At 43.9% G+C, this 14,125-nt stretch overlaps 1 protein-coding gene across 2 annotated transcripts in view; it reads right to left on the bottom strand.

Moving 5' to 3' along the window:
- Positions 1–14,125, bottom strand: part of xpnpep2 (X-prolyl aminopeptidase (aminopeptidase P) 2, membrane-bound) — a 178,646-nt gene that overhangs the window by 62,469 nt on the left and 102,052 nt on the right. For both annotated transcript variants that reach the window (XM_041195729.1, XM_041195728.1), the window contains 2 exons: positions 12,529–12,610; positions 4,946–5,141 (listed from right to left, as the gene is read on the bottom strand). In XM_041195729.1, the coding sequence (XP_041051663.1) occupies positions 4,946–5,141; positions 12,529–12,610 (278 nt within the window). The remainder of the gene's footprint in view (positions 1–4,945; positions 5,142–12,528; positions 12,611–14,125) is intronic.

The raw sequence follows: 14,125 nt of genomic DNA, 5'->3' as shown, positions 1-14,125 counted from the left end.
TCCTCCCCCACTTTTCCAACTTACCCAAACCCTCCCTGCCCAAAAGCTTGGACCTTCCTGTCTTTGGGATCCGTTGGGCCTTCTGCTTCCTAGTTGCAGTCCCGAAAGCGCCCACTAATGCACTCTTGGCGCTGCTGGGACTGGTGGAGCTGCCAATGAATCCAATTGGCTGGCAGCTCCTGAGGGAAGGTCTTCTTCCCCAGTGAGGGGTAGAAGTCCCACGTTGTCCCTGTTTAGCCCGGCCACAATGCGTGATGGCTGCGGAGCGGGTCGGCTCCACACTGACTTTAATTCTGGGGGCCATGAGATGTCTGCTGCCACCCCTGGGATGTTCTGCCCTGTGTCTCACAAAAACGACATGGGAATTATTGGGCCTTGCATTTGGCAGGTTTGTGAGCTAATACAAATCCATTGTACAATACCAACAACAACTTGCTTTTACATAGGTCTGGCAGCATCTGAGGAGAGAGAAACTGAGTGAGCCCATATGACTCTTCTTCAGAGCTGGGGCATAGTGGCATTGGGCTCTGAAGAAGTCATAAGAACTTGAAATATTAACTCTGTTTCTTCTTCAACAGATGCTGCCAGACCTGCTGAGTTTTTCCAGTATTTTCTGCTTTTATTTCAGATTTTCAACATCCGCAGTATTTTGGTTTTATATATTGCCTTCAATGTAGAAGAACAGGAGAGACAGTGGAGATGTCTTCAATATTCTCGTGGCAGCTGATCCCATGTGCTCAGATAATGTCCTCAAGAGGTATCTTAGAAATATAGTGGCATTGGGAATTGGAGTGGAGGGGGGTCGGGTCGGGTCAGGTTGGATGGAGGGGGAAAGGGGTTGGGTTCGGTCAGGCCTTGGCGAGGGGGAGGGGTTTGGGTTGGGGACAGGGTTGGGTCAGGCAGGGCCCAGTGGAGGGGAAGGCTTTGGGTCGGTTCCAGCCTTTTTGGGGGAGGAGGTTGAGCCTCGGAAGAGGGGAGGGGGTTGGGTTGGGTTGGGTCAGGCCTAGAGGTGGGGGGGGGCGAGGGGTCGGGTCAGACCTTGGGGGAAGGGGGGAGGGTCGGTCTGGACCTTGGTGGTGTTTGGTTGGGCTGGGCTGGGCTGGGCCTCGAGTGGGGTGGTATGTTGGTCAGGCCTCAGGGGAGTGGCGTGGGGTCAGGTCTCGGGGTGCCTGAGGGTGAAATTCAGGCCTGGCGCAGGGGGGGTGGTGGTGAAGGGGGTGAGGGTGCAGGAGAAAGAATCCCTGTCAGGGTGGGGAGTTCCTGTCAGGGTGTGTAGCTCCAGGGGCCGGAGGGGGAGTCCCATGGAGCGGGTAGTTGAGATGGTGGGGATTTCTGTGGAGGGGGCAGTTGGAGGCATGGGGGTAGTCTCCTGAGGGGGTTCGGTGGTGTGGGGGTGGGGGGGGGGCGGTGGTGGTAGACCCGAAGGGGGTCAGTGTGTGACAGTGCAATAGTTACCCCGAAATTAGAAGAGGTCTTAATTCTTCTAACTTTTTCTGGGCAAGTATTGATATAACCCATTTGAAGTTTGCAATTTAAATTGCATTTTCTGATGGATCCCAGTGCAGAGCAATTGCTCCAAGGAAATTTGCACTTCTGTTGGGCAATTACTGTGCAACTCTTTCCTGTGAACTTCCAAGGTAGCGGTGGGAGGGTAGGGGGTGTGAGGGGGGTGCTTCCCCAGCTCACCTTTGGGGCATCAATATGATACCCTGGAGCTCAGAGGGTACAGCCTAGGTTCAAAGGTTTTGGAAAGGGAGGAGAGGTTGTCAATAGACTAGCAGTATACAAGAAAAGAGGGGCTGAAAGCAGATGCCCTGAGTGGGGGTGGGGGCGGGGGGTGGGCAGGGGCTTGGGGAGAGGGTGATGACAGCCATTTTGAAAGAAATGGGGATACTATCTAAGGAAAGAGATCCATTTATAACATTGGGTAACATGGGAACCAAGAAGGAAAGTCGAGTGGTCAGCAGTTTAGTAGAAATAGGGTAAAGAAAGCATGAAGTGGGTCTGAATTTAAAAGAGAAACTACAGAAAGACATAGGTAAAGGCTATGCCATTAAGCAAACAGAAATTATTGTTCTCTGAGCATCCATTCCTCATTTGATCACATGTTTGATTGCTCGTTGGAAGATTGAACATTCTTGATCATGAGCTGTCACATATGTACTTGCAGGTTAACAACTATATGTGCTTTTTGTATAAGATGATAATTGAAGGCACTTAGTATTAAGGGGGGAAAATTGATGGATGCTGACCTAGAAAGGGAAGAGTGTGGAACAAATGCTTGTACCTCTATACTGCTGTAACTTTGACAGAAACTCCATTTACATCAATGGCTAAAAAAAAGGGTTTCAAAGAAGTAATTGAAAGTAAAGCCAGGAAATTGACAGAGCAGGGCTAAAAACTGAAACTGGGATGATCAATAGTGTAATGCATTGCATGAGGATTGAGAAATGAGAGGAACGGAGGGTGCTCGCATGTATGACTGGAGGAAATCACCAAGATAAATGAGTCAAAAGCACAGGTAGGTTTCAGATGTGAAGACAAGAATCTTGGGGCAGATTTTGCCCTCATTGGGGTGCCCGCGATCAGGCCCCGACATGGATTTCACGCTGGCTGAACAATTAACAGCCAGCCAATGTGAAACACACACTGCAGCACTGCTGGAGTCGGGGGGTGGGGCGGGGGGGGGGGGGCGGAGCGTGAGCGCGGAAATGTGCGCATGCATGGGGGTGCATGCAGTAAAAGCTCCCTGAGACACAGAGCTGCCTCAGGGAACTGGCGATTTTTAACAATGAAAATAAAGATATTAAAAATAATAAAAACATGTCCCTTCATGTGACTCTGGCACATGAGCAGGGACATATTAAACATGGATGTTAAAAGATTTTAATTTTTTTAAATCACTGGTTGAAACATCAGCCAGCCCGTGGATGAGGTTTAGCCAAAAATGCAAAGGCCGCTTGGCCTTTTCGCCCACTCGCCAACTTCACGGTTGGATGGGCAGCGAAAAATTTGAGTCAATTAATTGGTTAAGGGCCTTAATAGCTCATCTAACTGTCAGCGGGCACACTGCCGACTCCCATGCGTGCCTGTCAACTGAAATATCACAGGAATGCGTGATGACATCGAGATGTTCTCCCGACATCATTGTGCATCATTTTACACTCATTCAGGTCAGGCGTGTGCCCGCCTGTCGAGAAAAGCATTGTGCCCTTGGTGTCAAGTTACTGGGGCACTTGGAGCCAGTGAACTTTGAAAACGTGGGCAATTGAAATGCAGGATCTTTTGTAGGTAAGATCTGGCTGCAAAGCCTGACCAAGTTTTAGCTTGCAGAGGGTAAAAAGGGGAAAATCAGGAGAGTATTAGTATGGTTGAGATAATACAGGAAGGACTAAATCCTGCTTCAGATAAGCCCTCCATAGTTCACAGCTAATTCCACTTTTCAAATTGATAAACTTGGTAAAATGTAGACGGTTGCAACTTCTGTGGACTTTCAAAACTAAAATGTTCTGTTTTGAGGTGCAAAGTCTCATTCCACTAATATAATTAAATATTACCCTACTGCAAAAGGTTTGAGACCAACTTGTAACTGTAGACTCTTCAAATGGCTAACTATATCTTGATTAGACACAACATATTTTGAGTTATGTTAACACGAGACTGTTTTCTCTCTCTCTGTTTGTCAGCTGAAGAAAAACCAGACACCATTGCATGCTTCAGCACAGCTGTTCATATTGATGTTAACTGTGGGATACATTAAATATACAGGAATTTTGGAAAGCTCCTTCAGTGCCCAACTCGCTCAGCAGATGAAGATAATGAGGTGTAAGAGATCCAGGACTGGATTTTACACTGCTTGCTGGCAGGTTTGAAGGCAGGGGCGCATGTAAAATTCAACAGGTGGCCTTCCTGTCACCTACCTGCCCGCCTGCAGTCTGTCTGAAATTTTAAGGGGGTAGAGGGGAGGGGTGGCTTTGGGTGGCCTGCCTGCCTTTGGGCTGATTGAGGCCCCTTGAATAGGCCTCATCCTTCCCTCACCAGTATTTTATGATGTCAGGCAAGGGCGGGGGGAGACTTTCTTTTGTAGTGAACTGAGCACACCTGAGACAACCGTGGCACACCCCAAATCCAAAGTCATCCCTACCTTTACTCTCCCCAGATGATCAATCTGTTTGGCCACATTATGAATGCTCCTTCCTTGGCCATCAAGTCCTGGAGGGGGGTTGAACCCAATGCTTCAAAGGGACGCTACCTATTGCACCACAAAGCCTCCCGGTCTAGAACTAGGGGTCACAATTTTAAAATAAGGGGTCACCCATTTAAGACAGAGGGCAGAGAGGCTGGATCATTGAATGTATTCAAGGCTGAGTTAACAGAATTTAGATTGACAGGGGAGTCAAAGATTATGAGGGGCAGATAGGAAAGTGGAGTTAAGGCCAAAATCAGATCAGCCATGATTTTACTGAAAGGCAGAGCAGGCTCGATAGCCCAAATGACCTACTCCTCCTATTGATTATGTTTTTATGGGACCCATTCTGTAGGACATCACCAAAGTTGAAAAAGGTAGAAGAGGCAGATCTCAGAGTTGTGACTGCAGACCATATTTTTCTCCATTTTTTTATCTTAACAAAACAGATGAGTTTGAAACAGTGACCTATGCTTTATACTTGCATTTAATATTTCTCACTAAAATTACCAAAAATGGGAAATATAAGCCAAAGTCAAGGTGAGTGGACTGTCTGAGTTCTGACTAATCGAAAATGTAGCAACAACTTTGGGTTTTAAAGCCAAAGGTTTTGGCAGTAAGGAACTGAATTCTGGAAAAGAATGGGCTATGAGTAGGAAACTGATCAGAGGATCTTGATTTTTTTTTAAACTGAGGCAGGAAGTAGAAAGAATATGTGGAATGGTGTTTTTAGATTTTATTACAAAGCTCTGAATTTACCTCAGGAATGATTTCATAGACACCATAGGTTGTGTATTCCCGACTAATCCAGATTTTGACATTCCCTTTAACATATTCCTGTAGATTTTGCCGGATATCCGTGTAGGCCTTCAGTTGAACGCACTCATCTGAGGTACAACCTGTATTCAAATATGTCTTAATGTCTGCAGGCAGTCGTGAATCATTCACAAACAACCTGGTCATTAATGCATACGTACAGACAGAATACACCATTCGTTAGTTTTAACCTGTCAGAATTACAGCATGTATGTAGTTTCTTGTAAATATCTTGTATTTGTTTATTTTACAGATAACTGAATTATGGTACCCGTGCATCAATATTTACATATTATATTACATATATATGATATTCTTCAACAGATGTTCACAGAGATAATTTTACAGTTCAGAGATAGGAAACATTTACTGTTCCAAAGGTCAAATTAATAATTAGCTTATTTTGCTGCCTTGTCTGTACCCGGCGGTGTGGGGGCGGGGGGGGGGGTGCTGGTGGTGGGGGGTGGGGGAACACAACAGTCATGATGTAGGCTTATCAGAGAGATGCTGATTGAAGCTGATCTAATACCTCCTGCACTAACTGTGAGATGGATGAGCAATAAAATACCACATGCACTCCCATAAGCAGGAACGGGTGAGCCAGACAGGTATGCTTTGACAGTCCTGTGCTCAAAACCTGAGTTTGAAGCATCAGAGTGGTGGAGGCAGGCTAATAAAAATATCCAGAATGAGAAGAAAGTGGGAATAATTCAATTTTTAATCACTACAACTTTTTTTTGTAAGTAAGCAAACTGATTTTCTTCATTTCCGGACTACTAACAGTTAAATTTAACTGCAACACAGTGCTATTTGGATATCTTTTACACAGTGAGCAAGTGTAGAACAACTTTATCTCACAAGCGCTGTGATTAGTGTCAGTGAGCCCTTGGGCATCCATTTACAGAGCCTGTTGCTGCCAGTTTTGGGTTATGTTTTTGAATGCAGCAGTTACTTTAGGCTTAGCCGATGTGGGAAAGACCATGTGAACTGCTGTCAGGTAGGTCACACAGGTGATCCAACAGGATCGGGGAATATGTCAGGAGAAGGGTCAAGTGAGGCATTTCCTCTCAATATTTATGTGTTCACCAACTCCAACCTTGCCCTCAAATGACTGATGAAGGGTTAGAGTATGGATAGGCATTGGCAGCCACTACATTGTTAGATGTAGTTCTTGTTGTTGCAGAGACATCCCATAATCCTTCAACTTGAGTTTCAAGGCCACAAGCATTCCAGCACAATTTCACAATTGACCCTTCTCCTGACATATTTCCCGATCCTGTTGGATCACCTGTGTGACCTACCAGACTCAATCTGCCATCACAGTTGGTTACCCCACTCCGGAGGGAATTAGTCACAAGTACACATCATGGGTCACCAATGGAAAATGTGAGCATAGAACTAGTATCAAAGGAATTAAAAGAGTATAACAAAGACTAATCTTTTTATTTCTCCTTAGTGTGGAGTGTTTACTGATTAGGATTGTGTGTGGTGGGAAGCTTTTGTAGTTATAAAGTACCTTTCATCCTTTCATGTCTTCAGGGTGTCCCAAAGCACATCACAGCTAATTAATTATTTTTGAAGTGCAGTAAGAAGCAGGCAAACATGGCATCCAATTTGTGCAGACTGATCAACAGTGATGAGATAAATGACCAGTTAAACTCTTTTTCAGAGAGGGATGAACATGGGTTCAGCATCCCAATTTGAATTCAGTTGTAACTTGGGTGGTACATGGGCCTCATTGTACTTGCATCCTACTGCTATGTAAGGGTTTCTATCTGGGATTATCAACTATGAATCTCCATGGCTCAATTCATTAATTCCCTGTCGAATAATCATGGGCATCATGGTTTTATACATATTTATAATGTCATGGGACTTGCTGGATAACAGGCATTAACTTGCAGGATCATATTCCTGTAGTCACAAACTACCTGAATACTCGAGCTGCGGTGTCCCTTTCCATGAATGCAAATATTTGGGCTAACAAATGGCCATATGGGTTCCATTTTTAACACCCTGAACTCTTGGGAGGCCTTCCACATGGTAAAAGTTCTGTATTTTCCCCAGTTGATGTATCCTTTCCACTTAGAAGGTGATAAAGGTGTCTCCTTTGGCAATCATGGTATCAGTCACTTGCTTTACTCAAGTATGAACTGCAGGCTGGTTTGTCTGTCAGGTGCCTCCTTTAGTTGGATGGAAGGATCCTGCTGTATGAAATGTGAACACTCTTGCAACCTTCACAGCAATGAGAAGAGCTGTGTCAATCATTGAGATTGCTTATCTGTTAATCAGCTTGCAGCAGATGGCATAGCTTCATAAAGTTGAATTAAGGTACCAATGAGACTATTATAAGTGCTTCCATGTGCCCATTCAGCTCACAGTAGTTATGTGATTGGAGTAAATGGATAGAATTTGTGATAAAGACTGTGATAAAGACACCACATCTGTGTTAGCTGGAACATGCTACTTTAAGTAGTGTGAAAATGATCAAAATCCAACATTAGTAAAATAGCATTTATGTTAAATACTAAAACAATGTTTAATCTGATTATTTTTGGTGTGCAAATTACATATAGGAAGAATGTTGTGCATTTTGTTAAACTGCTACTTCCCCCTCTATTTTTCTCCATTCCTCTCCTGCAAATATTGAGACTTGCTGAGGTACAGTCCCAGAGATGCTGAGCAACTTCTTGCCTAGGTGACCATTTTTCATGTATCAGCTTAGTGATTGTTGGCAGACTATTCATCCATAGTTGGCTCAATAGCTGAATCTGATCCTAACCTCACTCAGTGTCCATACACACACACTTTCCAGCACCAAACAGGGAAGGAAAACTTAGCTGATTTCCCCTTATCGTACTGCAGCTGTGAATGAGTTCAGCTCTGCACCTATCACCTACTTATCAGTCTGAGGGCTTTCCATCCTTAATACTTCAGCTACTTGCTGCCAAACTGAGTATTAGGATGTCCTCATTCTGTCCCATTTAACTCAGAATCTTGCAGGCCATTCATCCCATCATATCTATACCAGCTCTTTGAAAGAGCTGCCCAAATTACAACAACAAAAACTTGTATTTATATAGCACCTATAACATAATAAAACATCCTAAGATACATCAGAGGAGTCTTATGAAGCCATATTTTGCAGCAAGTCATACAATGCAAAATTAAAGGATCTTAAAGGAAGAAAGAGGGATGGAGAGGTTTAAGAAAGGCTTTGAAGAGTTTAGGGCTTAGAAGGCACAGCCACCAATGAAGAAGTAATTAAAATCAAATACTCAAGAGACCAGAATTATATGATCATAGATATCTCAGAGCATTGTGGGGTTGGAAAAGATATCAGAGAAAAGGAGGGGGCAAGACCATGGATGGACGAGAATTGAAAACTAGGATGAGAATTTTAAAACTAACGTATTACTTAACCAGGAGCCAGCATAGTTCAGTGAATACAGGCGTGATGGGTGAATGGGGCTTGATGTTTGTAAGAATACATAGCTGGGCAGCAGAGTTTTGGATGACCTCAAGTTTACAGAGGGTACAATATGGGATGCCAGTCAAGAGGGCAATGTAATAGTCAATGCGAGAAGTAACAAGGACATGGGATAAATGTTCGTGCAGCAGATGAGCTGAGGCAGGGTAGAGTTGTACAATGTTTTTGGGTGGAAGTAGGTGGTTTTAATGATGGTTTGGCTATGTGGACGGAAGCTCTTCTTGATATCATATATAACTTCAAGGTTATGAATACTCTGGTCTAGTCTCAGATTGTTGCTAGGATGAGGGTTGGAGTTGGTCGCTAGGAAATGGATTTTATAATTGGGACCAAAAACAATGGCTTCAGTCCTCCCAGTTTTTAATTGGAGGAAATTTCTGCTCATCCATTATTGAATGTCGGACAACCAGAATGATAATTTTGTGTCAGTGGAGGAGTTGTGAAAGGTGGTGGTGATATAGAGCTGCGTGACATCAGTGTACATGTGAAATTTAAACCTGTGTTTTTGGATGATGTCTCTGAGGGGTAGCTTGTTGGTGAGAAAAAGGAGAGGACCAAGGAGAGAACCTTGGAAGTCACCAGGGCTAAGGTGCTGGAGCTGGAAGAGAATGCATTACAAGTGATACTATGACCACAACTAGATAAATAAGAATGGAACCAGGTGAGAACAGTAGAGAGGTGTTGGCAGAGGATGGCATGGCCTACTATATCAAAGGCTGCAGGCAGATCAAGAAGGATGAGGAGGGATAGTTTACTTTGTCACAGTCACATAGCATGTCATCTGTGGGCATAAATTTGTGAGGTGACAACACATTAAATTACCTTGGAGAGGAATGTGAGGTTGGCGAAGGGATAGTACTTTGCAAGGACAGAAGGGACAAGGGTTTTTTTTTGAGCAGAGTGATAATGGCAGCTTTGTAGAAGAGAAGGACAACATTTGAAGAGAGAGAACCATTAACAATCTCAGCTAACATGGGAACCAGGGATGAAATACTGCAGTTTAGTGGGAATAGGGTAAAGAGAGCAGGAGGTGGGTCTCATGGACAAGACAAGGACAGAGAAGGTATGAAGGAGATAGGAGAGAAACTAGAGAAAGATGTAGGTTTGGGGCTAGGGCAGGAGGTGAGTTTTAGAGGAAGTTGGCCTGGTGGAAGGGAGGGAAACACCAGAGTTGGCTGAATGGATGGTCTCGTGCTTAGTGACATGAGGTCCTTGTACTTATTGTTGGAGGTGAGGGTGGAGGGGACAGGGGAGAGGCGTTTAAAAAGACAGTTTGCAGTAGAGAAAACAAGCCAGGGGTAATTGTTGCATTCCAGTATGATCCTGGAATAATGAGCAGTTTTAACCGATGAGAACATGATCGATACTGCTTTATGTGGTCTAGCCAGATCTGTCGGTGAATTGCTAAACAAGCTGTCCACCATAAAGTAGCAGAGATGAGAGCTGTACTGGGAAAATAACCAGGGTGAGAATTTATTGGGAACTGGGGTGCCAAAGGTAGATGAGGGAATGGTTGAGCAAATCAATTGTTGCAGAAATGTTTTGGTGAACGGTGGGGGAAGGGGGAAAAGGCTTGATAGTTGGTGTTTTGAGAGTGCAGTTTTAAGTAAATTATTGGATAGTTTTCTCCAGTCACAGATACAGATGGAGTTGGGACATAGAAGGTGGATATAAACAATGTTCCTGCTATGCTGTTTGATCTGTGACTGTGTACCAATCTTGAAGGGATAATGCAGTGCAACAAGTTGGCCGTGCACAGCAAAAAGTAACTAGGCAGAACACTTGAATGAACAGAGAGTGATACAAGGAAGTGATCAAAGAAAGCCTTATCCATGGTTAATACAATGGAAGTAGCAAGGTCAAAGGGGAGACCGTGTAACTCTTCAACCCATATTTACAGAGGGGAAATTAAGGGAGGATAAGAGGGCAGTGAACACTGAGGAGAGACAGCACGGTGAGTTGAGATTTAGTTCTACACCCCAGACTTTTTCTCTTAATCCAATTCCAATACATCTCCAATTGACTTTTTAAAATTCCTATGGAATCTGATTCTAACAGCCTTTCAGGTAGTGCATTCCAGATTTTATCAACCCTCTGTGTGAAGAAATTTCTCTTTTACCAATTATTTTCAATCTTTGACCTCTAGTTACCCCCCCACTTGCTAGAAGTAGTTTCTCTCTGTTTGCTCTATCAGATCCTTCTTAACTTTGAACATGCCTGTTAGGTCTCCCCTTAACCTTCTCTAGTCTAATTGGTGCAAGAATTGTACAAAATACTTGTGCTGAACTCTAACCGGAGATTTTTAAAGATTTCTCACTTCCTTGTTTGGTATTCAATAATTCTATTTACTAAGCTAATTATCCTATATGCTTCCTCAACTGCCTTATCAGCTTGTCGTGCCACTTCAAAGGTTTGGGAATATGCACCCTGAGGTTTCTCTGCTCTTGCACAAACCTCAGTAATACAATTTAGATTATACTGCCTCTCCATGTTGTTTCTTCCAAAGTGAATTACTTCACACTTTCATTTACTATTTGTTTGTCCAACTCACCACTTTGTACATACCCTCTTGAAGTCCGCTACTATTGTGTCCACTATTTACTACGTTGTCAAGTTTTGTATCACCCACAAGTTCAAAATTGTACTCCCTATACCCAAGTCCAGGTCACATATATAAGGAAGAATACAATGGTTCTAATAGTACCCACTGGAGGATCCCACTGCATACTTCTCTCCTGTCAGAAAAACAATGGGGTGTAACCTCTGACTAGCATCGGAAAGTGTTGGCCCGCAGAAATTAGAAGAAATAAATACACATTTACCTGGTCTTGAAAATTGCCACTTCCGATTCTCCAGTGAAGTCCAGCTCCAGTGTATTCAAGGAGGCCACACCCCCTTTTTACAGCACTAGCTGCCATAAAGCAGGTACATTTATAGGGCCAGGGAAATTGACAGGCCTTGGGAAGGTAAGTTGATAGGATTTGGGGGTTGGGGCTGTCCAGAGGTCAGGGTGGTGTGTGTGTCAGAAGGTTGGGGGGAGGGAGGGTCTGAGGTCAATGGGTGGGGGGGGAGGGGCGCGTGTGTGTGTGTCCGGAGGTTGGGAGTCCGAGGTCTGGCGGGAGCCTGAGGTCTGGGGTGTGCGGTCTGAGGTCTGGCGGGGGCCCGATGTCTGGTTGGAGGGGGGCGGTGTGTGTGTCCGGAGGTTGGCGGGAGGTGTCCGAGGCCAGGGGTGGGTGGGGTACAATGTCGGTGGGGGGGGGATCTGCGGTTGGGAGGGGGAATGGGGGGTTCAGAAGTCGGGGGGAGGAGGTGGGATTGTCGGAGGTCATTGAGGGAGCGGTGGGGGGGAGTCTGCATCTTTATAATAGTTACCGAGAAGTTAAAAGAGGTTTTAAGTCTTTTAACTTTTTCTGGGTAACTATTGGTATAACCTCAGCGGAACCATTGAAGTTTGTGATCTAAATCGCATTTTCAGATGGTTCCCAGCGCAGTGTAATTGTCCAGAGGAAGCTGGCACTTCTGGGCAATTGCCGTGCAAACCCTTGCTTGGGAACTTGCCAGAGGCATTCCCCAGTGCTTCTTTGGAGTACCCTACAAATTCAACGCTGGGGATCACTGAAGTTATGGGCCACTACTCTCTGCCTCCTATTCCTTAGCCAATTTTGTACACAAATTACCATGTGCTTCTATTTTATGGATGATATGTAATGCGGTTCCTTATCAAATGCCTTTTGAAAATCCATGTCTGCAACATCTGTCGCATTTCCTCCATTAACCATCGTTATTTCATCAAATAACTCAGTCAGATGTGATTTGCCTTAACAAATTCATGCCGGCCATCCCTTATTAACCCTTGCTTCTCCAACTGAAAATTAATTTCATCCTTGATGATGGTCTCTAGCCATTTTCCCAATTTTTAATTGATTGGCAATCCAGGAAAATGCAATTCTATTAGGAATTTAGTTTCCTAAGATAGTTTCTGTTTCTTGCTCTTTTCAGTACAAGTGAACTTAATTGTGCTGTGGGATAAACAAACCTGATGAATTCGGCTGTCAACAGTGTGTAAGATTGGAAAAAAGGATTGTATGGAATGTCGTTCCCTCGCAGGTTGAAAAGCCCTAGATGAAAATATTCAGGAAAGTTTATTTTAATAAGAAATATATTTGCACAATTGCTAAAACTGATGCAGTTTTTTTTCATTTGGCACAAATTGATTTCTGTCAGGAACACTCACCTTCAGGGGATGTGAATGGGCCTAGAGAGGGGACAAAACACTTTATGGCTATTACAGGCACTTTACAAACTACCAACTGCTTTTGCACATTTTCCCTTTAATTTGTCTAGGGGTAATCCAGGTTTGAAGTTAAATCATGTGGTGTGGTCATATAAGGAATCCAAATACTGAAAGTTAATTTTACCTCAACAGCCAGAAATGTGCATTAACTGTGAAAAATGTAGATGAGAGAGAACTCACATTTGGACTGTATGTAACTCTTTCGAGTACAAACTTGTTTCCATCTGTTTTTCAGATGAAGTTACATTGTTTCATAGTTTACCAGTGTGAGATTTGAACTCTTCATACTCTTTCGAGTACAAACCTGTTTCCATCTGTTTCAGATGAAGTCACATTGTTCCATAGTTTGCCATTGTGAGATTTGAACTCTTGATCTTGGGGTTACAAACCCAATACCATAACCACTTGGCTATTTAGGCCAAGCTTGGACTGTATGTAGCTGAAGATGAGCATTTGAGAGCCAAATAGGCCATGAAATTCAACTCATTAGTGCTTGGTTTGTGGTGTTGCAAGTGCCAATTTGCCTCAAAATAGTGTCCAGGATACACACAGACACTTCTGTTGCACTGGATGCCATTTTGTTGAGCGGAAGCACAGGGAGCATCCACTGGAAGTATACACAGCACAGTAGGCACATTGTAACATCCATCTGAATGCAATGCTGATTTAACACCAGGGTGCCAAACACCCTCTACTAACCTCGCACAGCTGACCACAAGTTCAGCAGCAGAAAGGAACCCCACTTACCAGCATGATTAAAAGGGACCATTGATTACTTTCGAGTTGTTACTTATTGATTTCTACCAGCTGTTGCTGCAATTATAAAAATGTTTAGTGTCTTCTAGAGGTGTTTGAAATTGCTAAAGCCTACTAGTTGTGAGATGCGCTGAAGGACTTTGTTCTCACTTCAAGGATTCTGCACAAACCACTTGTTCCAAGACAGTGGTGTAGTAGTATGTATATGCCCCCTTAGACTACTGAATGAGCAAGACACAGAGCAGGTCAAGATTCTGGAAAAGGGAGGAGGAAGAGTGGGGGAAGGGCTCTCAGCAGGATACAATATCCAGCTAGTGTGTTTAGGGAGCAATTCTTCTACTTCAGACTAAGCATGTCTGATGTTTGCACTTCACTAAAGTATCCTCATTGAAACCTGCCAACTGCTGCAGCCTCAGAGTAGGGTGAGGATGACATTACCAATGACTCTTAAGGCATCCAGGGCCATGAACTTTATTATGTTTTGCTCCTTCTAAGCTGGAGCAGGTGTTTATTAACTGTTGCACTGCTTATTTGTGCACTGTTGCAAAAACAAAGTCACTGAAGTACTGTGTTTCAAGACAGC

The sequence above is a fragment of the Carcharodon carcharias genome, chromosome 9, assembly GCF_017639515.1.
Source record: "Carcharodon carcharias isolate sCarCar2 chromosome 9, sCarCar2.pri, whole genome shotgun sequence".
NCBI classification, from domain to species: Eukaryota; Metazoa; Chordata; class Chondrichthyes; order Lamniformes; family Lamnidae; genus Carcharodon; species Carcharodon carcharias.
Note: the sequence above shows the minus strand (reverse complement) of the source record. Positions and strands in the feature narration are given on the sequence as shown.